This window comes from Chelonoidis abingdonii, chromosome 12 (genome assembly GCF_003597395.2).
Source record: "Chelonoidis abingdonii isolate Lonesome George chromosome 12, CheloAbing_2.0, whole genome shotgun sequence".
NCBI lineage: Eukaryota > Metazoa > Chordata > Testudines > Testudinidae > Chelonoidis > Chelonoidis abingdonii.
In genome coordinates, this window is record NC_133780.1 from 1733433 (window position 1) to 1756264 (window position 22832).

The 22832-nt window shown below is 57.0% G+C and overlaps 3 protein-coding genes and 3 long non-coding RNA genes across 10 annotated transcripts in view; 4 read left to right on the forward strand and 2 right to left on the reverse strand.

Annotated features, from left to right (window-relative positions):
• The window catches only part of GPANK1 (G-patch domain and ankyrin repeats 1), a 5819-nt gene extending 4912 nt beyond the window's left edge, over positions 1-907 (reverse strand). For 2 of the 4 annotated variants that reach the window (XM_075071543.1, XM_032777011.2), the window contains exon 1: positions 110-205. The gene's annotated coding sequence lies outside the window, so the exon portion shown is untranslated. Of the gene's footprint in view, positions 1-109; positions 207-828 lie in introns of those variants that run through there. The other 2 variants (XM_032777013.2, XM_032777012.2) reach the window with 2 other exon arrangements.
• Positions 908-976: 69 nt separating this feature from the next.
• Positions 977-9193, forward strand: CSNK2B (casein kinase 2 beta). 2 transcript variants are annotated; one of them, XM_032777017.2, is made up of 7 exons: positions 977-1092; positions 3986-4068; positions 4403-4505; positions 7359-7474; positions 7775-7850; positions 8037-8226; positions 8890-9193. In XM_032777017.2, exons 1-7 carry the CDS (start codon positions 1023-1025, stop codon positions 8978-8980), a joined length of 729 nt encoding a protein of 242 aa, XP_032632908.1. In that variant the 5' UTR covers positions 977-1022; the 3' UTR covers positions 8981-9193. The 2 variants fall into 2 exon arrangements, with proteins under 2 accessions (XP_032632908.1, XP_032632909.1); XM_032777018.1 differs by lacking the exon at positions 977-1092 and adding an exon at positions 2117-2227.
• LOC142047633 (uncharacterized) lies at positions 3107-3969 on the forward strand. The gene is made up of 3 exons (XR_012656900.1): positions 3107-3194; positions 3436-3526; positions 3574-3969. It is a non-coding gene; the product is annotated as an uncharacterized LOC142047633 (long non-coding RNA).
• A 2124-nt stretch (positions 9194-11317) lies between the features above and the next one.
• LOC142047632 (uncharacterized) lies at positions 11318-14239 on the reverse strand. The gene is made up of 2 exons (XR_012656899.1): positions 14000-14239; positions 11318-12441 (listed from the first exon to the last, which is right to left on the reverse strand). It is a non-coding gene; the product is annotated as an uncharacterized LOC142047632 (long non-coding RNA).
• A 265-nt stretch (positions 14240-14504) lies between these two features.
• Positions 14505-16973, forward strand: LOC116822863 (galectin-1-like). The gene is made up of 4 exons (XM_032777021.2): positions 14505-14528; positions 15087-15166; positions 16130-16301; positions 16779-16973. The coding sequence occupies exons 1-4, from the start codon at positions 14520-14522 to the stop codon at positions 16929-16931; spliced, it is 414 nt and encodes a 137-aa protein (XP_032632912.2). The 5' UTR covers positions 14505-14519; the 3' UTR covers positions 16932-16973.
• Positions 16974-19172: 2199 nt separating this feature from the next.
• The window catches only part of LOC142047630 (uncharacterized), a 196075-nt gene continuing 192415 nt past the window's right edge, over positions 19173-22832 (forward strand). Inside the window, exon 1 of the long non-coding RNA XR_012656897.1 lies at positions 19173-19187. This is a non-coding gene — a long non-coding RNA (uncharacterized LOC142047630). The remainder of the gene's footprint in view (positions 19188-22832) is intronic.

Below are 22832 nucleotides of genomic sequence, written 5' to 3' on the forward strand. Positions count from 1 at the left end.
CGGGGTTAAGTGTCGGGGGGGGCGGGGCGAGGCTGGAACCCGGCCCCGGCCGTGACCAAACTCCCGCTCCCCTTGGCCTTCACCCAGAAGCCTCCGGGGCCCGACTCACCATAGAGACGCCGGCGGCCGGAGCAGCGCGCCACCGCCCCAGGTGAAGAGGTGACGCATGCGCATTAGAAGACGCTGGAGGAGCACGCGCGTTAGGCGCCGCCGCGGCAGTGACGCATGAGGGCTGACGTCAGTCGGAGAGCAGCGCGCAACCGCCGAGTTCTGCTCTAGACATGCGCAGTGAGGACCAGGAAGCCGCGCCGGATTTGGATGCGCATGCTCAACAGGGAAAGAGGCTCGGACGCGTCCTCCTGCGGGCTAGTAACTCTGGGCAACGAATAGCGACCGGCGCGCATGCGTATTAAACTCCCCCGAAGTGGCGACTGCCCACGCGCAGTGCGCGGCGCGGGAAATAACAGCTTTACGCATGCGCACTCAGGAAAAAGCCCTGTGAGTGTCTAGACGCATGCGCACTGGAACGCAGAGAAACCGCGGGAATGGGCGCACGTGCCCCTGACGGGGGAGGGAACAGAAACTGAAATCAGGCGCATGCGCACATTCCGCGCCTCAGGGGTTAGCACGGCGCATGCGTACGTATCCCGCCCCCAACCACCTAACAGCCACTGCGTGGCAGCGCGAGGCGCCAGAACTCCAGTCGCTACGACCGTGTAACTAATTTGCATATTTCCCAGCATGCCTTTTACCTCAATCTCCTCCCCCCAATAGCGTCATTTTACCCCGTTCAATGAGAAAGTTAACTAAAAAAATTAAAACTATTACCTGGCAGTAACTGTGTGATGGCACCCACATACCAGTCCAGTAACTCCGAATTACGTGTCTCACCCTAACCTAGACATATAGTCGAACTACACCTAGGCATCAGGGTCTAATTAACCTGTTCAGGAGTAACCTTTAGGGGAGTAGTTAGGTGACCAATAGGAGATGCTGGGTGCTCAGTAACACCCTGGCGGCGGATGAGCACAACGGGCGCCATGGAGTACAGCCGAGCCAGCCACCGGCGGAGCAGCAGCAGCCTCAGAGATGGTAAAAGAAGGCCAGGGGTTCAGGAGGCCACGCCCACTATATATGGAGACCACACCCCTTCACAGAGGCCACACCCCATATTGGGTCTAGGCCACGCCCCTTTGGGCAGGCCCTACCATCCCAGTAGAGGACATACCCTTATTGGTATTAGACCACGCCCAATTATGTCACGCCTTTAAGAGAGGCCACGCCCCCTCGTTGATTAGGCCACGCTCATTTCCGATGGCTCCCAGTCCCACCTTGCTCTGCCCCCCTCCCCTGCCAGTGCCAGGACAGAACCCAGGAGTCCGGGCCCCCCTCCCCCCACGTCTCTGTCCCTCGTGCTCTGGTCTCCTGTTCCTATGAGCCTCAGTGGGGCACCTCCCATGATGCTCCACGCCCCTTCCCCAGGGTCCCGCCCTTCCCTGCCCCTCCTCTGAGCTCTGTAGTTTCACAGTGTCCAACCCCCATTCACTGCAGTCAGGTTCTGGCACCTATAGGACTACAATTCCCATGGTGCCTTGCGGCTACATCACCTGATGGTGCCCTTTCCGGGACAGGTTGTATCATGGCGGTTGTAGTTTGAGTCCAAAGTCCCATTCAAACCAACTGAGCTCAGAGAGCGCAGGCACTACAAGACCCATAATGCCTTGCGGCACACCACTGCGTCACTCAGGCGCGCTACCTGCAATGGGGAGCGATGTAGTTCTCGGGGACCCTGCTGACCATGGAACTCTACGAGGCCCATGCAGCCCGTGGACTACCAGTCCCATGCTGCCTTGCGGCACCGCCCCCGCACCGGGGTTCCCCAATTTGCCCCACGCCCGGGGATGTAGTTCCGCGGGGCCCCCCTGCCCAGTCATCCCAATGAGCCTCGGGTCGCTGGAGAACTACATCTCCCGCCATGTCCCGCGGCCTCCCATCACTCCCGCCCCTCGCCCGTCACGTGTCTCCTCGCTTTGCATTGTGGGAACGGCAGTTCCCGGGCGGCCCCGCACCTGTCTTCTTCTATGGGGCGCCTCCGGCTGTAAAACCACATCCCCCGTGATGCCCCGCGCGCCGGCGCGTCTGCGCGCTGGGGGACAAGCGGGGCGGCCGGGGCCTGTGCGCTTTGGGCACCGCTTGCTGCTGCTGGACGGGAGCTGAGACCCCGGGGGTGAGTGGGGCGCGGCCCCCCCCGTGCAAAGCGGGCGGGGGGAGGGGAGGATCTGCCACCTAATGCCGGGGGGGGCGAGGAGGAGGGCAGCTGAGCCCTCCAGGGGTGGGGGAAGGGGGAGGGGAGTCTGCCACCGGCGGAGGTGATTTTACCCCCCGCCCCGCTGTGGCGGTGGGATCGGCACGAGCTTCGGGGGTGCAACGGGGGAGGGCCAGCTTCACCTCCCCCACCTCGTGAGGGGACGGTGGGTCACTTACCCCCAGTTGCCGTGGCGGGGGAGCCACGGGCCGGTGATTCCCCCCTCCCCCATTGCAATGGCAGAAGGTGGGGAGGGTCAATGGAGGGGGCAGGGGGACCGCCCTTGTCCCAGGGTGGATGGTTCAGGGAGCCCCCCCTCCCCCGTGGCTGGGAATGGGGAGCCCCAGCCTGTGGGTGAAGAGGCAGGCTGCCCGCTCGGTCCTGGGCCAGTGGTAATTTCCTGTGTTGATTCGGGGGGTCAGAGAGTGGTGTACAATAGACCCCTGTGCTCACCCCAGAGCAGCCGCATCTCAGCGCCGGGTGAGGGGTCCCTGTATAACCAACCCCCTTCCCTTCCCCCAGAGCCAGCCGCATCTCAGCGCCACGGTAAGGGGTCCCTGTATAACCAACCCCCTTCCTTCCCTTCCCTTCCCAGAGCCAGCCGCATCTCAGCGCCGGGTGAGGGGTCCCTGTATAACCAACCCCTTCCCTTCCCCAGAGCCCAGCTGCATCTCAGCGCGGGTGAGGGGTCCCCTGTATAACCAACCCCCTTCCCTTCCCCAGAGCCAGCCGCAATCTCAGCGCCAGGGTAAGGGGTCCTGTATAACCAACACACCCCCTTCCCTTTCCCTTCCCTTCCCAGAGCCAGCCGCATCTCAGCGCCGGGTGAGGGGTCCCTGTATAACCAACCCCCTTCCCTTCCCAGAGCCAGCGTGCATCTCAGCGCCGGGTGAGGAGGTCCCTGTATAACCCAACCCCCTCCCTTCCCCCAGAGCAGCCGCATCTCAGCGCCGGTAAGGGGTCCCTGTATAACCACCCGCTACTCCCTTCCCCAGAGACCAGCACGCCTATCTCAGCGCCGGGTAAGGGGTTCCCTGTATAACCAACCCCTTCCCTTCCCCAGAGCCAGCCGCCATCTCAGCGCTGGTAAGGGTCCCTGTATAACCAAACAGCCCCTTCCCTTCCCCCAGAGCCAGCTGCATCTCAGCGCGGGTAGGGTAAGGGGTCCCTGTATAACCAACCCCCTTCCCTTCCCCAGAGCCAGCTGCATCTCAGCGCCGGGTAAGGGGTCCCTGTGTAACTGACTCTCCTCCCCTTCCCTTCCCCAGAGCCAGCTGCATCTCAGCGCCGGGTAAGGGGTCCCTGTGTAACCAACTCCCTTCCCTTCCCCAGAGCCAGCTGCATCTCCATAAGACTAAGGGGTCCCTGTATAACTGGCCCACCCCAGAACCAGCTGTGTCTTGGTGCCAGGCAAGGGTTCCCCATATAACTGACCCCTCTTGCATCCCACCCCAGAGCTAGCTGCATCTTAGTGCTGGGCGACGGGTTCCTGTATAACTAGCCCGCTGCCCCACCCCAGAGGGGGCCCATCTCAGCACTGGCAGGGAGACATTGTATTGTCTGTGCTGGGAGTTTGCGTGAGTGTTGGCTTGTGGGGTTGCAGGCTGAGCCCCCCCACGCTCATCACACAAGTGAGCAGGGCTTTGGCGCGGGCTGGGATGATGGTGCCTTTCTCTGCAGAGGACGGGAAGATGAGCAGCTCCGAGGAAGTGTCCTGGATTTCCTGGTTCTGTGGCCTGCGTGGAAATGAATTCTTCTGTGAGGTGAGCAGCGGGGCTGGGAGCCAGGACTCCTGGGTTCTGTCCCCGTCCCTGGGAGGGGAGGGGGCCGGGAGCCAGGACTCCTGGGTTCTGTCCCCATCCCTGGGAGGGGAGGCGGCTGGGAGCCAGGACTCCTGGGTTCTGTCCCCGGCCCTGGGAGGGGCGAGCTGGGAGTCATGATTCCTGGGTTCTGTTGTCCCCCAATCTGGGAAGGGAGGGGTCTTGGAGTCAGGACTCCTGGGTTCTCTCCTGGCTGTGGAAGGGGAGTCTAGTGGCTGGAGTGGGGAGGGCAGTGCACCCGAACCCTTGGGTTCTCAGCCCGGCTCTCTCCCCGCAGGTGGACGAGGATTACATCCAGGACAAGTTTAACCTGACAGGGCTGAATGAGCAGGTCCCCCATTATCGCCAGGCGCTCGACATGATCCTCGACTTGGAGCCAGGTGCCGGGGGGGGTCCCAGGGCTGGCAAGGGAGGGGGGTCCCCGTCTGAGCCCCCTGGCCCCATCAGCTCCTCGCCCGCTTTGCGTGTGGTCTTTGTCTCCTTCCTTGTGGGCAGGGGCCTGCCACTGCCCCCCACCCTACCGAATGGGCCAGGTCGAGCCTGGCACGCTTGGCACCTGCTCTTCGTACGACTGACGGGCCAGGCTGCGTGTGTCACGGGTGTGTGTGTCTTGCACAAGCGTGGAGGACAGGTGTGTGTGTCCATTGCATGGTTGTGTGTGTCTTGTACAAGCGTGGAGGACGAGGGGTGTATTGCATGAGCGTGTGTCACGCCACCATGGAGGACAGGGTTGTGTGTTTATCACAGAGTTGTGTGTCTTGCACAAGCGTGAAGGACGGGTGTGTATGTCTGGCACAGCCGTGGAGGATTGATGTGTGTTGCACAGCGAATGTGCAGGTCTTGCGCTAATGAGGAGGGGTGTGTGTGGGTCCGTTACATGGTTGTTTGCGTACAACAGATGCACGTGGCACGCGTGATTCAGAGCCCTTTGTCCCCTCTCACAACTGTGAGGCCCTGAATTGCATGTGCCTGTGCTTTGCACGACAACAAGGATCTGACCTGTGTGTAGCTGCCACTTCACGCGTGCACGAGGAGCCCCAGCTTGTGCCTATCACACTGGGGGGGGAGCACAGGGCACAACGGAGGGCTCATCATGACCCCTTCACCGGGCAGTGGCTGCACTCACACCCGGCCAGTTGTGCAAAAGTGGCCTGGGTGTCTCAGCCATGCGACAGGCTGGGCTCGGGGGTGTCCACTGCCCGAATCGCTGGGACTGGGGGCCACCCTCTCCTGCCTCTTCCTTCCATTGGAATATGGCCATATAAAAGCCAGTACGACCAGGAATAAAGACCGCCGGCCAATGGGGGTCCTGGGGGAGAATCAGCTGAATGGAAGTGCCCCGCGTGACGTGGGCGAATGTGAGGCTGGGATGGAGATTTGTACGGGATCACTCAGTGGTTTGAGCACTGCCCTGCTAAACCCAGGGGTGTGAGTTCAATCCTTGAGGGGCCACTTGGGGATCTGGGGCAAAAATAAATAAAAAAACCTTGGTATTTGGTGCTGCTAGTGAAGGCAGGGGCTGGACTCGATGGCCTTTCAAGGTCCCTTCCAGTTCTAGGAGGAGATATAGCTCCATATAGTTAAAAAAAAGATTTGAAGGCCAGGAGAGTCATCGATTCAATGGGTCCAGCTCTCAAAGGGACCACGGTGCTCAGCTCACCTGTCCTCCCGGATCACGCAGTGATTCCTAGCGCTGATCTGTTAGAAAAACAGCCCGTCTTGACTGCAAAATGGCTGGCGATGGAGAATCTCCCGTGACCCTAGATCTTGTGCCAGTGGTTCATTACGCTCTCTGGGACAAATTTATGCCAGATAGAAACGGGAATCACAAGGTTCTTTTCCCTCTGGTGCAACCGCTGCTAGGATCCTGGGTCTGGATCTGGTGGTCGCAATTCCAGAAGGAGGGTGATGGATTGGCGAGGGGCCAGCGAAGAGCCATGAGAATGCACAAAGGACTGGAAAACAGAGGTTCCAGGAGCTCACTCTGTTGAGCTTTAAAGCCCCCGTGGGAATATTTTTTAAATCTCATTCTGACTTGCAATACCTACTCCCACCTGCTCCCGCATTGCTTCTTGCATTTTTATCCCAGTTCCACTGGAAAAGCCTTAGATCCCACAAATCCTGCGAGTGAGACAGGTTTCCCCCTTGCTACCAAAACCAAAAAACTCCACGGTCCCTTATATACACACACGGAATTCAGATACAGTTTTTACCTCTAAAAGAATAAAACAGATTGTGCTTAAGTCATGTTAAAAAAAAACCAAAAACAACAACTTCACCTCCTGTTGTAGCAGACCTCAAATCTTTGTATCCGTCACTTAAATTTAAATGTTCAAACCTTTAATTAAAAAAGCCTTTATTTTAAAAAAAAATAAACACACCTTCTTTACGCTGCTGAAATTCTGTTTATGACAAACTGTTGTCGTGTGTAGATCGCACAGCGTGTCAAACCAAACAGTGCCACAAAAAAGCCGGGAGTTTTTTTAAAACCACTTTAACACCATTTTCAGACTGTTGAAATGTGCGATTCAAGTTATTTATATGTCGGGATTATTATGGCTTTTTGAAAAACATTTACCAGGAATACTGCCCCCGTGCTAGGGGTTTTTGGTCAAAATAAATCTTAAAAAGAGGCACAATCTAAATAGCTAAATGTGTGTTTTTGTTTTCCTGCAAATTCCTGTGATCTGGTATTTTTACCCGTCCAGTCCTCCTGCAATTAAGTCCATTTACGCCGCTCCTGCTATTATGGCAGCGAGTCCTGCGGGATCCCAGCCCCGCTCTGCTTTGCAGAGGGAAGGCGAAAAGATGATTTGATCCAGTCTGGACGTGCCTCCGCGGAGGATAGATTTGGCAGTGGGCTCTCCGATCTAGCAGATGGGGACCCCATGGGCGGGGGCGGACGGATGCTAGATGAGTTCAGAGGGGAAGTAACATGCACGTTGTCAGCACTGAAGAGGGTTAAGCAGCAGCACAATTTGCGAAGGGTCAGGGTGGATGTACGGTCACTGGCGATGGTTAAATCCAGTGGGGCTGGTTTTTCTCTCCCGTCAGCCGGAGGAATTAATTCTGGGCAGTCGTTATGGTCTGTGGTAGGAGCTCAGAGTGTACAGTCGCCCTGGCCCCAGTGATCCCATCAGGTGGGGGGTGACCCCAAGTGCCCGGCATTCCCTGCCCCCTGGCTCTGTGCCCCCCCCGCCTCGGTCTCTCACCTGCATCCTCTTTCCTTGCAGACGAGGAGTTGGAGGACAACCCCAACCAGAGCGACCTGATCGAACAGGCGGCGGAGATGCTGTACGGGCTGATCCACGCCCGGTACATCCTCACCAACCGTGGCATCGCCCAGATGGTGAGTGCCAGCCCCCTGCCCCCTTGAGCCTGCTAGTTCCCTACCTGGGGCTGGATGGGAGCTGGTGCCCCCTAGATTGGACAGGCCCCTGCCCCATTCCCTGCCCCCCTGATCCAGCTAGTTCCTGCCCTGGGGCCGGATGGGAGCCAGCACCCCCTAGAGGGGACAGGCCCCTGCCCCATTCCCTGCCCCCCTGAAGCAGCCAGTTTCTGCCCTGGGGCCGGATGGGAGCCGGCGCTCCCTGGAGGAGGGAGGTCCCATTCCCAGCCTGGGGTCTCATCCTTTCTCTCTCCTTCCCAGCTTGAGAAGTACCAGCAGGGAGACTTCGGCTACTGTCCTCGTGTCTATTGTGAAAACCAGCCCATGCTGCCCATTGGTAAGTGCAGGAGGGGAGTGGTGCCTAGTGGTTAGAGCAGGAGAGGGCTGGGATCCAGGACTCCTGATTTCTCTCTCTGCTTTGGGAGGGGAGTGGGGTCTCATGGTTAGAGCTGGGAGATGGGGTGGGCGGGAAGGGGGCTGGGAGGCAGGACTCTTGGGTTCTCCCGTCTCTCACTTCCCCCAGGCCTGTCTGACATCCCCGGCGAGGCCATGGTAAAGCTCTACTGCCCCAAGTGCATGGACGTCTACACCCCCAAGTCCTCCCGCCACCACCACACGGACGGCGCCTACTTCGGGACCGGCTTCCCCCACATGCTCTTCATGGTGCACCCCGAGTACAGGCCCAAGCGGCCAGCCAATCAGTTCGTCCCCAGGTGAGCTGCTGCCCGCTGCCATTGGCCGGGGCGGAGTCCGGTCCCGGTGGGGCAGCTAATCCAGCTGCGCGTTTTGACCCCTTCCTGATGGGCTGGAGCCCAAGTCTGTTCTGGGGGAGCCAGCTCCACTTCTTCCCTCCCCCTGCAGACTACGGCCAGAGTCCATTCCAATGGACTCTGGATCCGCCTCCAGCTCTTCCGTCTCCCCTGGAGAGCTGTATCTGGCAGCCTATTCCAGTGGACCCATCCAGGTCTTCCATCCATCCCCCTGGGGACCTGGCCCCTCCCTCCTGCCCCACATGGGGCAGTGCCCAGAGTCCATTCCAGCTGGGCACCTGGGTCTGGCTCCTATTCCCCCCCCAACTACTGATTGTAGCTGGGCTCCATTCCAGGGGGCATATGGGAATCTGGTTCCGTGTCTTCCTTCTTCCATGCACAAACCAGGGCTGCAGCTAGAGTCCATGCCAGTGAGCACGAAAACTCCAGTTCTGGTTCTTCCCCCTCCTACAGATGAGTGTTCACTCTGGAACCTACTGATGTCCCCACAAACACCTGCTTCATAGAAATCCCTAGTGCCTGTGGGGGGCTTGTGGGCATGGCTGGGGCTTGTGTAACCCCCACTGCTCACTCCCAAATGTTAACCACTTCCTCTCCTTTTGGTAGGCTCTACGGCTTTAAGATCCACCCTATGGCGTATCAGCTGCAACTGCAGGCTGCCAGCAACTTCAAGAGCCCTGTCAAAACCATCCGCTGATCCTCCACCCGGGTGCCTGGGTCCCCATCTCCTAAGTCAGCCCCTTTCCCTCTCCTATTTCCCCCTGGGACAGGGTCCCCTTGGACTGGTCTGAGTCCCCCCCACTCCCTGCTTCCCTGTTACCGAGTCTGATTTTAGTTACCTTTGGTCGTTGTTTAAATTAATATTTCCTTCTCAGAAAAAAAACACATAAAACTCAGAAAAAGTTCAGAAGTATTTTGTCTCCTTTCAAAAATAAATTGAGGAAGATTGGGCTCTCATCTGTGAAAGTGGGGTCTGGTGGGCTAGAGCAGGTGGGAATCAGGACTTCTGGGTTCTGTCCCACCTCTGGGAGGGGAGTGGGGTCTGGTGGGCTAGAGCAGGGGAGGCTGGGAGCCAGGACTCCTGGGTTCTGCCCATAACCCATCTCAGGACCTGACCCTGCAGCTGTTCGCTGGCTCCAGCCTGCTTGCTCTGTCTGGTGTTCTTCCATTAGGCCCATGGCTGGCTAGTCTTACCCTCACCCTGACCCTCCCTGCGGAGTCCAGGGGCTGTTTGAAAGCCCTGGGGGTGGGTGGTGTGAGGGGCCTGCCCCCTCAGCTAAGCTGGAAGAGCTGCTGAGCCCAGGCTTCAGCTGAGCAGTGGGGACAAGGGAAGAGAAAATGTGGGGCTGAGGTTGGGGCTTGTGGCAAAGGGGGGGACAGAGCAGAGACCCCCTGTGTTCTGCCCTGAGGCAGGACCATGCCAGGGACTGGAAATAGACCCCATGCTCCCAGATCTCCTCCATCTCCTGGGGGGCCCTATTGGCTCTCACAGAAAGGAGGCTGGCAAGGTGATCCTGTGGTTTTGGGGGTGGTCCTGGCTAGGGTGTGCCAGGCTGAGGCAGGGTGGGAGAGAGGTGCCAGGTTCTCCCTCTGCCACAGAAGGGGCTGGGGCCTTGGGGATGCACCAGTGCCCACAGCTCTGCAGAGGAGCTGCCAGCCTCATGGCACCAGCAGGAGGCCAGGCTGGCCCAGGGGGGTCCCTCACCCACCTCAGGCAGCAGCAGGTCCTGCTGCTCTAGGTTGGGGCAGGACATGAGGACAGGGTGAAGCTCACATGGGTAGAGCTGGTTCCTGGATGTGGTTTGGGGGCAGCTGGTGGGGCAGGCGCTCCATGCTAAGGGCAGGAGGGGGTGGCCTCCCACAGGGCCCTGCCAGGCAGCTGCTGCGTGAGTGGTGTCTGCACAGGGCCCTGTGCTAAGGGGCTGCTGGGTAGTCTGACACCCTGGCTGTCCAGTGCCCACTTCGTGGGGAAGGGAGGGGACTGTTTCTATGGGGCTCCCAGCATTTCAGCCCCTGCCCTATCCCTCCCCTGGCAGCTGGGTGAGTCCTGCTGTTGCCCCTGCAACCAGACCCCTGCACCCCCTGCTAGTGCAGCCCCAATCCCCCTGGCCCCACAGCTCCAGTGGGGCCCCTCCCATGTCCAGCCAAACAGACCTCAAGGAAAGGGGGTAGGGGTGGGCCTCTCTCTGTAGTAACCACTGGACCCCATTCTGCCCCCAGAGCTGGGAAGGGACTTGGCTCCCAGCCTTCCCCCCTCCACTCTAACCATTAATCCCACTCCCCTCCCAGAGCTGGGGAGAGAACCCAGGAGTCCTGGCTCCCAGCCCCCCCCTGCTCTAACCCACCAGCCCCCACTCCCCTCCCAGAGCCCGAAGAGAACCCAGGAGTCCTGGCTCCCAGCCCCCCCCTGCTCTAACCCACCAGCCCCCACTCCCCTCCCAGAGCCCGAAGAGAACCCAGGAGTCCTGGCTCCCAGCCCCCCCCTGCTCTAACCCACCAGCCCCCACTCCCCTCCCAGAGCCCGAAGAGAACCCAGGAGTCCTGGCTCCCAGCCCCACCCACACTGCTCTACCTGCAGAACAGCAGATCCTGGGACACTTGTTCCTTATCACAGTTTTGTGCCCTGGATGTTCTTGAGCCAGGGATGGAAGTAGGGGGCTGGGAACACTGCTGCCTATGGGCCATGTAAGGACAGGGAAGGGGGATGGGTCCAATTTGGGGATCCCCAGATCCCACCATCTGCAGAAATGTAGGGATCCCCCACTCCATGAGTGAACCCAGAGACACCAGCAGCAGGGACTCTCGGGCCATTTATTAAGGGAAGTCCAGGCGCCACCTCCGAGAACGCTGTGTGGATCTCCAGGGGCAAAGTTTCAACTCCCAGGTTAGTTCCCTCTTGGGATGTTGGAGATCTCCAATACTAGGAGTCACACCAGCAGAGCTACGGCCCATTCACACCTGCTGGGGACCCTGTCTCAGCCCACCACCGGGAAGACCCCATCAATGGAAAGACAGACACCAAATCCACATCCAGTTGACAGATAGTCAAGCTTTATTCGAGGGCCCCTGACTGACACCCAGGTAGCCTGGCAAATGCTAAAACCAAAAAGCAAGTTTACATTGGGTTAAGATCTGTTGCAGCAGAAGTAGATGCTCATTTGGGGGAGGTCCAGTGTCCATCAAGGGAAGCTATTACAGCTACCAGACTCCATCCCAAAGGGAGTGAAGATAGCAGCTAAGACAGAGGTCGCTGGAGGGCTACAGAGATGACTAGACTCGTAAATCAAGATTAACCCATTTTTGAGGAAACAAGGTCAGAATCCAGTCCTGAAAAGGCACCACTTGAGGTTAGAGAGGCCTGAATCCTGACCTAGAACCCCAGCACGAATCCAGAGCGAGTCCCACCAGCGTCATTGGAAGCAATCCTTAAGTCACATCAACTTGAGTCACTCTGATTCACTCACTGAGAAGGTCAAACTCCACCCCCACCAGCAAAGCTCGGAGCAGAATCCCAGTCATTGGCTGTATCCCCCAAGACCCATTAGAATTATACCCAGTATCTCTCGCCCATGAACGTCTTCCACAATGGAGCAACAATGGTTTCTGCTATCTGGGGGAAGGGGAATCTGGGACATTTGCTTGAGTCTCTTCCACAACTAACCCCTTTGTTCATTGTACTTGGCTTGTCGAATATTAACCCCCTGCCCCGTAGCTAATACATTTTCTTCACCATCTCCAAGAGCGGTCCAGCCGGGATGTAGTTGACCATCTCCGCCACGGTCTTCACGATGTTCCTGCTGAAGACTCTGGCCACACAAGTGTCCCACCGGGGCATTTTGATGTTATACTGGACTTGCCCGGCCACATGGAAGACGGATATTTCATTCTCCTGCGTGCCGGACACGAAGACCAGCACCGTGGTCTCGCTTTGGATGGTCATCCTGGCGTTCTGCTGGACACACAGCGGCTCCTGGGAGAACTCGCTCAGTGCTAGATTGAAACAGGCCTTGAGCTCCTCGGTCAGTCGCTTCCGGGACTCCAGACGCGTCCGGACCTGGAGGAGCCGCTCGAGGCTCAGGGGTTCTGGGAGGGTGGATTTAACCACACACCCACCCATGGATCATCCCCTGGGACTTGATCGCAGGAGACTAATACAATCTATAAAGGAAGGAAATTTGGGGTTAGTTCTCTGGAGACCTGGGTTCACACTCATCCCCTTTGTCACAAGTGAGATGAGTTTTCATTTGGTCTCAGCCTAGTTTGGTTAATAGACCTAGCTGAAATAAACTGGAAGTGGAGTAGACCATTTTGTGACATGAATGCTGCCGAGTTCAACATCATTTATGGTCTCCACTTAGAGGAGTCTGGTGGGGTGGGGGCTGGGAGCCAGGACTCCTGGGTTCTATCCCTAGGCCTTCCCCTGACTCTAAATGTCCCATTTTACAGAGGGTGAATGGAGGCACAGGGTAGGGGGGAAGATACTTGGTGTTTTAAGATCTCCCAAGGGAATACACCATTGTGTGGTCTTTAAGTCACCACCCTTGAGACTTCCAAGTGGGTCAGGACCTAGTGACTAGGGCTGGGCCTGAAATGGTTTTCCCATCCCAGAAACATTGGAGATGTCAAGAAAAGTTTGCTATTCTGCAGTGGGACTGAGGTGAGCCCTTTCCGAGTCCTCTGTGTAAAGCCCCAGAGAGGCACCCGGTTCAGACCCACCTCCTTATTTTGGCCAAAAATTCTATCATGGACCCAAGAAATCTTCCCAGTGAAGATTTGTGACCCTGCCCACTTCTGGCAGGAAGTTTCAGTTTCCACTAACTTTTGGGGGGCAAATTCCCAGCCCATCTTGCTCACTGCCCCTGCGCTTCTCATACTGCTGGGGCAGGGGGTTTAAAGTCCTGCTCCAGCTACATGGAAGAAAGCTACTGGCGCCTCTCCTAGGTAGCATTTCTCCAAGGTCACTGAGGGTTATGTCTACACTGGCCTGCTAACCCACTCCACTGAATTGGAGTGCCCGGGTCAATTTGCTTGGGCTCAGTGCTACGCATGTGTAGACACTAGACTTGGGCTAGAGATATACCCACCCTGCAGGGTTTGAACCCGGGTCTAGCCCGAGCCAAAACAACTACACTGCAATCTTATAACCCCCAGCCCAAGCCCTAGTCAGCTGACCCAGGCCAGCCAGGGGTCTTTCATTGCTGTGTAGACATACCCACATCCCTCCACACCAGGCTGTCCATGCTCAGCCAGAAACCCAAAACTTTCCCCATTATTCCCACACTCATTTGCTACTTAGCCTTAAACCAGGGATCAGATCCTCCTCCACACCCTAGGATCAGCCCCCCTTTAACCAGGGGATTTACCTAGATTAACAGCAACTCAGGGCATGGACTGTCTCTGTACAGCATATCAGGTCCTGCAAGCTGAGATGGGAATAGAACCCAGGAGTCCTGACCCCCACATGTGCTCTCCTCTAACCCACTAGCCCCCATTCCCTTCCCAGAGCTGAGGAGAATGCCCAGGACTCCTAGTTCCCAGCTCCCCCTGCTCTACCCCACCAGCCCTCAGACCCGTCCCAGAGCCCAGGGAGAGAACCCAGGAGTCCTGGCTCCCAGCCCCCCCACTCTAACCACTAGACCCCACTCCCCTCCCAGAGCCAGAGAGAGAACCCAGGAGTCCTAGCCCCCCAAATCCTAGCCCTTGTTTAACCCCTTACCAGGTCAGGGGATTCTCCTGTGTTTTCCAGCCAAAAGAAAGTCAAGACAGCACATACCCATCCACCCACACAACTACACACAGGGCAATATAATGAAACCAACCCCACTTGTGTCCTTTTTATAAGCAAGTGGCTCCCAAGGCAGGCTGGGAGTTGGGAGATAGGAATGCTGGGAATTGTAGTTTCTTAACTAGCTTGCAAAAGGCTCCATTTCTGATTGGCCAGGGAACGAAAGGGGGCCGGGCCCTAGACACCATCTATCTATATACATTGGTCTTTTCTGCTTTTCCCTAGCTGGGATATGAGCTCTGCTGTGATTGGCCGAGCCCACCCCGGCAGCTGGGTCGCAAGGTTCCCCTGGCCACACCCCTCTCCTCTCTGATTGGTCAGTTCTTTAGGGCTTGGGATGCCTGATTGGTCCCAAGGGGAGTGTCCCAGCTATTTAAAGCTCAGGGTTGGACTAAGCCTTTATGGTGGTTGAAGCTGGGTGTGGAGTTGTCTTGTCTCTGGAGTAGCTGCAATGGAGTGTGTGAGTTGGGGGGCAGAGGGGTAGGATGGGAGCTGTGGGAAGAGATTGGTAGCTATGTGGGGTAGGAGGCCAGATAGCAGGGGGTTGCTGGGTACTAGGGGTATCTGTAATTCCTCTCCCTGGGCTTGGGGGGGGTGGGGTGGTTGACCCCTAGTCCCCCCATCTGTATGGGGGAGTTGAGTCTGTTTCCTGGTAGCCAGGCCCCACCTGGTGACTTTGAAGCTGTGAGATCCCTGAGGTTGGGGGAGGGTGATGGATCTTCTAGGGCTGAGAGGGGCGGGGGGGCGTCACAGCTTTGTCACCTGCATCTGTAGGAAATTCATATTCCTTCTTTGCTCCCCATCTAGTGTCCCCTAGAGGGGACAGGCCCCATTCCTAGCCCCCTGAAACAACTGGTCCTTGCCCTGGGGTCAGGTGGGAGCTGGTGTCCCTAGAAGGGAAAGGTCCCTGTCCCCAAGCCGGTCCCTGCCCTAGGTGCCCCATTCCCTGCCCCCTGTGGGGAGGGCTGGTGGATGAGTTCCTGGGGGGTGCTCACCTCTCCCCTTCCCCCACCCCCAGGGGATGGTTCTGACCCACTTGAATGTCCATCCTGGCGAGTGCATCGCAGTGAAGGGCACGGTGCCACCGGATGCCAAGAGGTGAGTCTGGGCCCATGGATGTGGGGATGGTTAATGCTGGGGTCCCCCAGCAGCACACTGGGGGAGTCTCTGGGACCCAGGAAGGGGTTCAGGCCCCCAGGGGGGCAGCATCTCCCTGCAGGTCCCTCAGCCCCTGAGTCTGCATCACTTCAGCCCCCTGAATCCTCCAGGGACCCCCTGCCTCAGCCCTGACCCTCTTCAGGGGTAGCTGTGGGGATGGGGAGTGTGCATGCCAATGGGCTGCCCCATGGGATGGGGGGCTGGTCTCCCCAGGACTGACCCTTGGGGGGGGGGGTCCATGGCTACAGCCCCTTCTCTGTGGGGCTGGCTCTCAGCCCCCTGCATGGGGTGAGCTCAGTGGGACAGAGCCCCACAGATTGGGGGCACTGGGCTGCAGGGGGACTGGGGCTGGTGTTGGCCCTGTGATGCTCCTCTCCACCCTGGGCAGGGGCTGGAGGGCAGCAGAGAGGATGCTGGGACATAGGCTGGTGCATTGTGGGAAGCTCTCAGGTGATGCCCACAGGTGACCCTCCTGCTGAGGATGCTGGGAAACGTTCCCACAAGGCAGCAGGGCTGGGCTTTAGCCCAGGGGATTCTGGGAGACTTGCCCAGGATCCAGAGTCTGTGGGGGTGACAGCAGGGGATGCTGGGGGAATTCTCATGATGCAATGCAGGGGGGTCCATGATGCAGTGCTGTCCCAGAGGATGCTGGGAAGCTTTCCACAAGGCACCAGTGCCATAAATTGAGCAGAGGGAATTATGGGAGATTCTCCCATGGTGCAGGGGGTGATGGGGAATTTCCCATGATGCTCTGTATGGCTGGGGGTGGCTGGTGGCTTCCCACAAGGCAAAGCGAGTGGCTGCTCCTGTTGCGGGGGGGCCCTGGGGTGGGATTCCCTGCTGGCCCCTGGGGAAGCTGCCTGGCCCAGGCGGGGGGTCCCAGCCTGTCTTTCTCCCTTCCAGCTTTGCCCTGAACATGGGCCGGGCTGGCTCGGACCTGGCCCTTCACTTCAACCCCCGGTTCGAGAGCCACGGGGACACCTGCATCATCATCTGCAACTCGCTGCAGGGTGGGGAGTGGGGGGAGGAGCAGCGGGAGCCGGACTTCCCCTTCCAGCTGGGGCAGGATGCCAAGGTGAGGGGGCACTGCCTGGGGGAAGATCCCAGCTCCACCTCTGGGGGGTGAACTGAGCTCCTCTCTGGGGGAGAGCACAGCCCCCTTCTCTCCTAGCTGGGGTGGGGGCAGGACACTGTCTGGGGGATGATCACAGCTCCTGTTCCTGGTGTGAGATGGGTGGGGGGTAGATGGGCACTGTGGGGTGGGGGGTAGATCCCTCTATAAGGGCAGCCTTCTCCCATCTCTGGGGACTGTGGGGCACTGTGTGGAGAAGATCGCAGCTCCCCTTTGCTGGGATCAGCTGAATGAGGGGAAAGGGGGCAGGGCACTGTGGGGAAGACCGCAGCCACCCATCTCTAGCAGAGGAGTCTATTGCTAGTGGGGATGTCTCCAGTCCTGGTTGGGCTGGGGGTGTGTAAGGTTGGGATGGTATTTAACCCTGGGGGCGGGGCAGGTGTCTCTGGCTCCACCCCTCACCCTGTCCCCTTCCCCCAGATCTGCATCTCCTTCAATGACCAGGAGCTGACAGTGGCGGTGGCGCTGCCGGGGGAGCAGCAGCTCAAGTTCCCCAACAGGCTGGGGCTGGAGGCCATCGAATTCTTCTCTGTGGAGGGAGACTTCAGGGTCAAGTCCATCAAGTTCAAGTAGCTCCTCCCCTTCCCTGCTGGCTCCTCCTCTTCTCTGCTGGCTCCACCCCCCATGCAGAGTTAACCTACCAATAAACATGAATCTGCTCGTCACCCTGCACTGTCCCTGGGCTCCTTATTCACCCCAGCCTGGGAGCTGGGATTGGGGACTTGGCCCCTTCTCAGCTGGCCCAGGGGAGCAGGCTGGGTGGAGGCCAGGCAGGCAGGGGTGCTAGACCAGAGTGTGTGTGATTCTCCTTTGGGGACATTGATCCCTCCGGGACTCATACAGGAGGTGGGGGAATCTAGATGTGTGTCTAGTGATTGAGAGCCAGGACTCCTGGGTTCTCTCCTGGCCATTGTAGGGGAAACAAATTGCTGGAGGGAGAGGATGGGGGTGTCACACTCTTCCCCTGCCTCTCACCTTGAAATTTTTTTCTTGACCTTCTCATTGGCTAGTAGCCATATGAGGGGAGAGGTCCCATTTTCCCCTTACCCTAGAGCCCAGATTAGAGCTGGGCCACCTAGAGGGGAACAGGCCCATGTTCTGTTGCCAACCCAGCTGTTCCACAGCTGGGTCTGTGGGCCCCAGGGGATCCATGGACACTGCACAGGGAATCCGCAAAATAGTATGTGCGGGGGAGCCTCACTGCTCACCTGCATTCAGCAGACACATGGGGGGTGTGGGGGCACATTTGTGCCTTTCATTTGGCCCTACTGCCAAAGTTCAGATGGGGGTGGGGGGGGCAGGCAGTGGTGTCTCCTGTGTGGCCTGCTGCCTGCTCTTGGGGTCCATGGGTATGAGGCCTGCTCTTGGGGTCCATGGGTATGAGGCCACCTCTTAAGGGTGGGGTGAGATGGGAGGGCAGAGAATTGATCTTCTGCAAGGATGCTGCAATTTTTGGTGGGTCCCCCACTCCAGACACAGTGGATCGCCTGCTGAGGTGAGTCAGGGAGGGGCTGGAGGCAGTGCTCCTTCCCCAAGTCCTGCTGTACAGGGCTGGCATGAGCCCGCCAACGTTCAGGGGATGCAGAACACTTTTTTGGGGAGGGAGAATGAGCTTGATCAATTCAGAATGAGAGTCTCTGGGTGAACTAGCGGTGTCCACGCCGGCGCTTTTTGTCAGTGAAACTCCTCAGTGAGGGCGGGGCTGGCGCTACCATTTAGGCGGACTAGGTGGTTGCCTGGGTCGCCAAAACATGGTGCCCTCCAATTTTTTGTCTGAGCAGCCACTGCCCTGAGGGAGTCTGAGCTGTCACTGGCAGCCCAGGGGTTCCCCGGGGTCAGCGAGCCGCCGGCAGCCCGGGGGTTCCACCGCACAGTCGGTGCTTCGCTTCTCCTGCCTCCCAGGCTTGCGGTGCCAATCAGCTGTTTGGCGCCGCAAACCTGGGAGGAGAATTAGAGCAGGACAGCGTGCTCGGGGAGGACGCGGAGCAGAGGTGAGCTGGTGTGGGGTGGTACCGCAGGGCTCCCTGGGAGAGGGGAGCTGCCATGGGGGTGGAGTGCCTCAAGGCTGCGGGGAGCTGCTGGGGGGCCGCAAGGTGGAAGTTTCACCTAGGGCACAAAACTTCCTTGCACCAGCCCTGGGTGAGGGCTGGTGTGTTCCTCCACACCTCTGACCAACATATTTTTAGTGATAAATGTGCTAGTATAGATGTAGCTTTAGCAAATGCTGATTAACCTGCCTGGAGATAGACAAACCCTGAGTTAAATGCACTCAGGCCTCCTCATGGCCTGCTTGTAAGTAGTTTCATTAAGAAACAAGCCCCCAGAAAAACCTTTTATTTAAGGAGAAATAATTCAGTGTTTTACAAACGCACCTAGGGAGTGTTCTGCTGCTCTGTGTTCCCACAATGCACCCTGAAAACGGAACAGGCCCTGCATGGCCATGCTATTGCATTCTGCAAATTACCCAACATGCATTAAGGATCTTTGTATTAAAACCCCCATGTAGACACCTGTATTCAGACAGAGAACCTAATCATGGATGCCTCTACCCCAGGCGTGGGCAAACTTTTTGGCTCAAGGGCCACATTGGGGTTTGAAACTGTATGGAGGGTGAGGTAGGGAAGGCTGTGCTTCCCCAAACAGCCTGGCCCCTGCCCCCCTCAGAACCCATGACCCATCCAACTCGCTCCCCTCCATGCTGCTCAGAGCAGCAGGACTGATAGCTGTGCTGCCTGGCAGGAGCTCTGAGCCCTGCTGCCCAGAGTGCTGGTGGCACAGTGAGTTGAGGCTGTGTGGGAGTGGGGACAGCAGGGGAGGGGCTGGGGGCTAGTCTCCACGGCTGGGAGCTCAAGAGCTGGGCAGGATGGTCCTGTGGGCTGTAGTTTGCCCACCTCTGCTCTACCCAGATCCTGATGTGGATTTGCGGAAACTCTGGCCTGCATTTCCCCCTCACAGAAAGCCAGGCTGGGGAGAACCATCCTGTGTGAGGTGTCTGCTGGTGGAATCTCTCAGGAAGCAGCTGGGAGAGCTACAGGAGGAGGTGGCCGGGCTGAGGCACATCCGTGCCCATGAGGAATTCATGGACAGTATTCATATGGAGACTTCCAAGGCTGAAAATGCTATCTAGCTACAGATGATGGCTGTCACACCACCAGGGAGGAGGATATGCCTCTGTCACAGGGAGGATACTGGCTGCTGGTTACTTCTGGCAGCAGACAGTGCTCCACCCCTACTCCCAATCCATCCACCATGGTGATGGAAAACTGCTCATTGCTAGGGCAGCATAACTATGAGGAATCACCTCAGAGGAGAAGAAGCCATGTACCCCCAAGGCTGGAAGGATCACAGCTTCCACTCCCAGGAAGAAATGTAGGGTAGTGGTTGTCGGGTGCATCTATCCCCCTCAAAAGAGTCACCATCTGTCACCCTGACATGGCATGTCAGGAGATTTGCTGCCTGCCAGGGGCCTGTATCTGACACATAACGGAGGGATTGTTGAGGATTATCCAGCCCTCTGACTACTACCCCATGCTACTCATCCATGTGGGCTCTAATGATACTGGGAGATAGGACCCTCAATAGATCAGAAGTGACTACAGGACTCTGGGAGTACGGGTGAAGGAGTTTGGAGCACAGGTGGTGGTCTCTGTGATCCTTCCAGTCAAGGGTAGGGTCAAGCAGAGACAGGTGCATCCTGGAGGTGACTGCCTGGCTGCAAGGATGGTGTCGCCAGGATGGCTTTGGCTTCCTTGACCACGGGATGCTGTTCCAGGAAGGATGACTGATAAACAGAGATGGAGTCCATAGATTTTGTTCAATATCTTCACTAATGATCTGGAGGACGGCATGGACTGCACCCTCAGCAAGTTTGAAGATGACACGAAACTAGGAGGAGTGGTAGATACGCTGGAGGGTAGGGATACGATACAGAGATGCTTAGACAAATTAGAGGACTGGGCCAAAAGAAACCTGATGAGGTTCAACAAGGAGAAGTGCAGGGACCTGCACTTAGGACAGAGGAATCCCATGCACTGCTACAGACTAGGGACAGAGTGGCTGGGCAGCAGTTCTGCAGAAAAGGACCTGGGGGTTACAGTGAACAAGAAGCTGGATATGAGTCAACAGTGTGTCCTTGTTGCCAAGAAGGCTAACAGCATTTTGGGCTGTATAAGTAGGAGCATTACCAGCAGATTGAAGGATGTGATCATTCCCCTCTATTCGGCATTGGTGAGGCCTCATCTGGAGTACTGTGTCCAGTTGTGGGCCCAACGCTTCAAGAAGGATGTGGAAAAATTGGAAAGAGTCCAGCTGAGGGCAACAAAAATGACTAGGGGGCTGGAGCACATGACTTCTGAGGAGAGGCTGAGGGAACTGGGATTGTTCAGTCTGCAGAAGAGAAGAGTGAGGGGGGGATTTGATAGCTGCTTTCAACTACCTGAAGGGGGTTTCCAAAGAGGATGGATCTAGACTGTTGTCAGTGGTGGCGGATGACAGAACAAGGAGCAATGGTCTCAAGTTGCAGTGGGGAGGTTTAGGTTGGATATTAGGAAACACTATTTCACTAGGGGGGTGGTGAAGCGCTGGAATGGGTTCCCTAGGGAGGTGGTAGAATCTCCTTCCTTAGAGGTTTTTGAGGTCAGGCCTGACAAAGCCCTGGCTGGGATGATTTAGTTGGGGATTGGTGCTGCTTTGAGCAGGGGGTTGGACTATTTGACCTCCTGAGGTCCCTTCCAACCTAGATATTCTGTGATTCTACTGAGGATGGGGAAAAGTATATTTGGCTACAGCCTGGCTAACCTAGGGCTTTAAAATAGGTTTGATGGGGGCAGGTGACCAAAGCCCACAGGTAAGTCAAAAACATGGAGAGCTGGGAGAAGTGCTTGCACCCCACCACCCTAGCTCTGCCTCCTTTCTGCCCCATTGGACCCCCTTCCTAAACAGCTGTTTCACCATGCAAGCATTAGGAGGGAGAGGAGAGAAGCAGGATGCAGTGGTGCACACAGGGGAGGAGGTGGAGGTGAGCTGAGTCGGGGGGCTGCCGGTGGGTGTTCAGCACCCACCAATTTTTTCACTGTGGGTGCTCCAGCTGCAGAGCACCCACGGAGTCGGTGTCTATGGTCAGAATCTGGGGGGAGCATGGGCTGTTGTAGCAGAAATAAGGGAGGGAAGACAGAACTGGGGCTGGGTGGGGGTGGGGGTGTAGGGAGGTGCCCTGGCTCCCCGCCATGCCTGAGGGGGACGAGCCCCAGCACGACTGGCTTACAGGGGGAAATCAAATCAATATCTTAGATGTCTGTGTACTAATGTGAGAAGTATGGGGAATAAGCGGGAAGAACTTGAAATGCTAGTTAATAAACACAATTGTGATGTAGTTGGCATCGCAGAGACCTGGTGGGACAATACACATGACTGGAAAGTTGGTATAGACAGGTACAGTTTGCTCAGGAAGGGCAGGCACGGGGAAAAAGGGAGGAGGTGTTGCCTTTTATTAAAAATGTGCACACTTGGTCTGGGGTTGAGGTGAAAATAGGAGACAGACATGTAGAAAGTCTCTGGGTAAGGATAAAAAGGATAAAAAACAAGGATGATGTTACAGTAGGGTTCTACTACAGACCACCAAAGCAGGAAGAAGAGGCAGATGAGGCTTTTTTAAAACTGCTAACAGAATCATCCAAAGCACAGGACTTGGTGGTGATGGGGGACTTCAACTACCCAGACATCTCTTGGGGAAAATAACACAGCCGGGCACAGATTATCCAACAAAGTCTTGGAATGTGTTGGAGACAATTTTTTATTCCAGAAGGTGGAGAAAGCTACTAGGGGAGAGGCTGTTCTAGATTTGATTTTGATGAATAGGGAGGAACGGGTGAGAATTTGAAAGTGGAAGGCAGCTTGGGCGAAAGTGATCATGAAATGGTTGAGTTCATGATTCTAAGGACTGGTAGTAGGGAGAACAGTACACTAAGACAATGGATTTCAAGAAGGTGACTTCAGCAAATTCAGGGAGTTGGCAGGTCAGATCCCAGGGGAAGCAAGTCTAAGGGGAAAAACAACTGAAGACAGGTGGCAGTTTTTCAAAGAGACGTTAAGGGCACAAGAGCAGACTGTTCCCCCTGCGTAGGAAAGATGGGAAGTCTGGCAAGAGACCAGCCAGGCTTAACCAGGAGATCTTGAATGATCTAAAACTCAAGAGACCTACAAAAAGTGGAAACTTGGTCAAATTACAGAGGATGAATGTAAACAGATAACACAGGTCTGTAGGGGTAAAATTAGAAAGGTCAAGGCACAAAACAAGAACAAACCAGCTAGGGACATGAAGGGTAAAAGACGGTTACTCACCTTTGTAACTGTTGTTCTTCGAGATGTGTTGCTCATATTCATTCCAAGTAGGTGTGCGCGCGCCGCGTGCACGTTCGTCGGAAGAATTTTCCCCTAGCAACACCCGGCGGGTCGGCAGGCGCCCCCTGGCGTGGC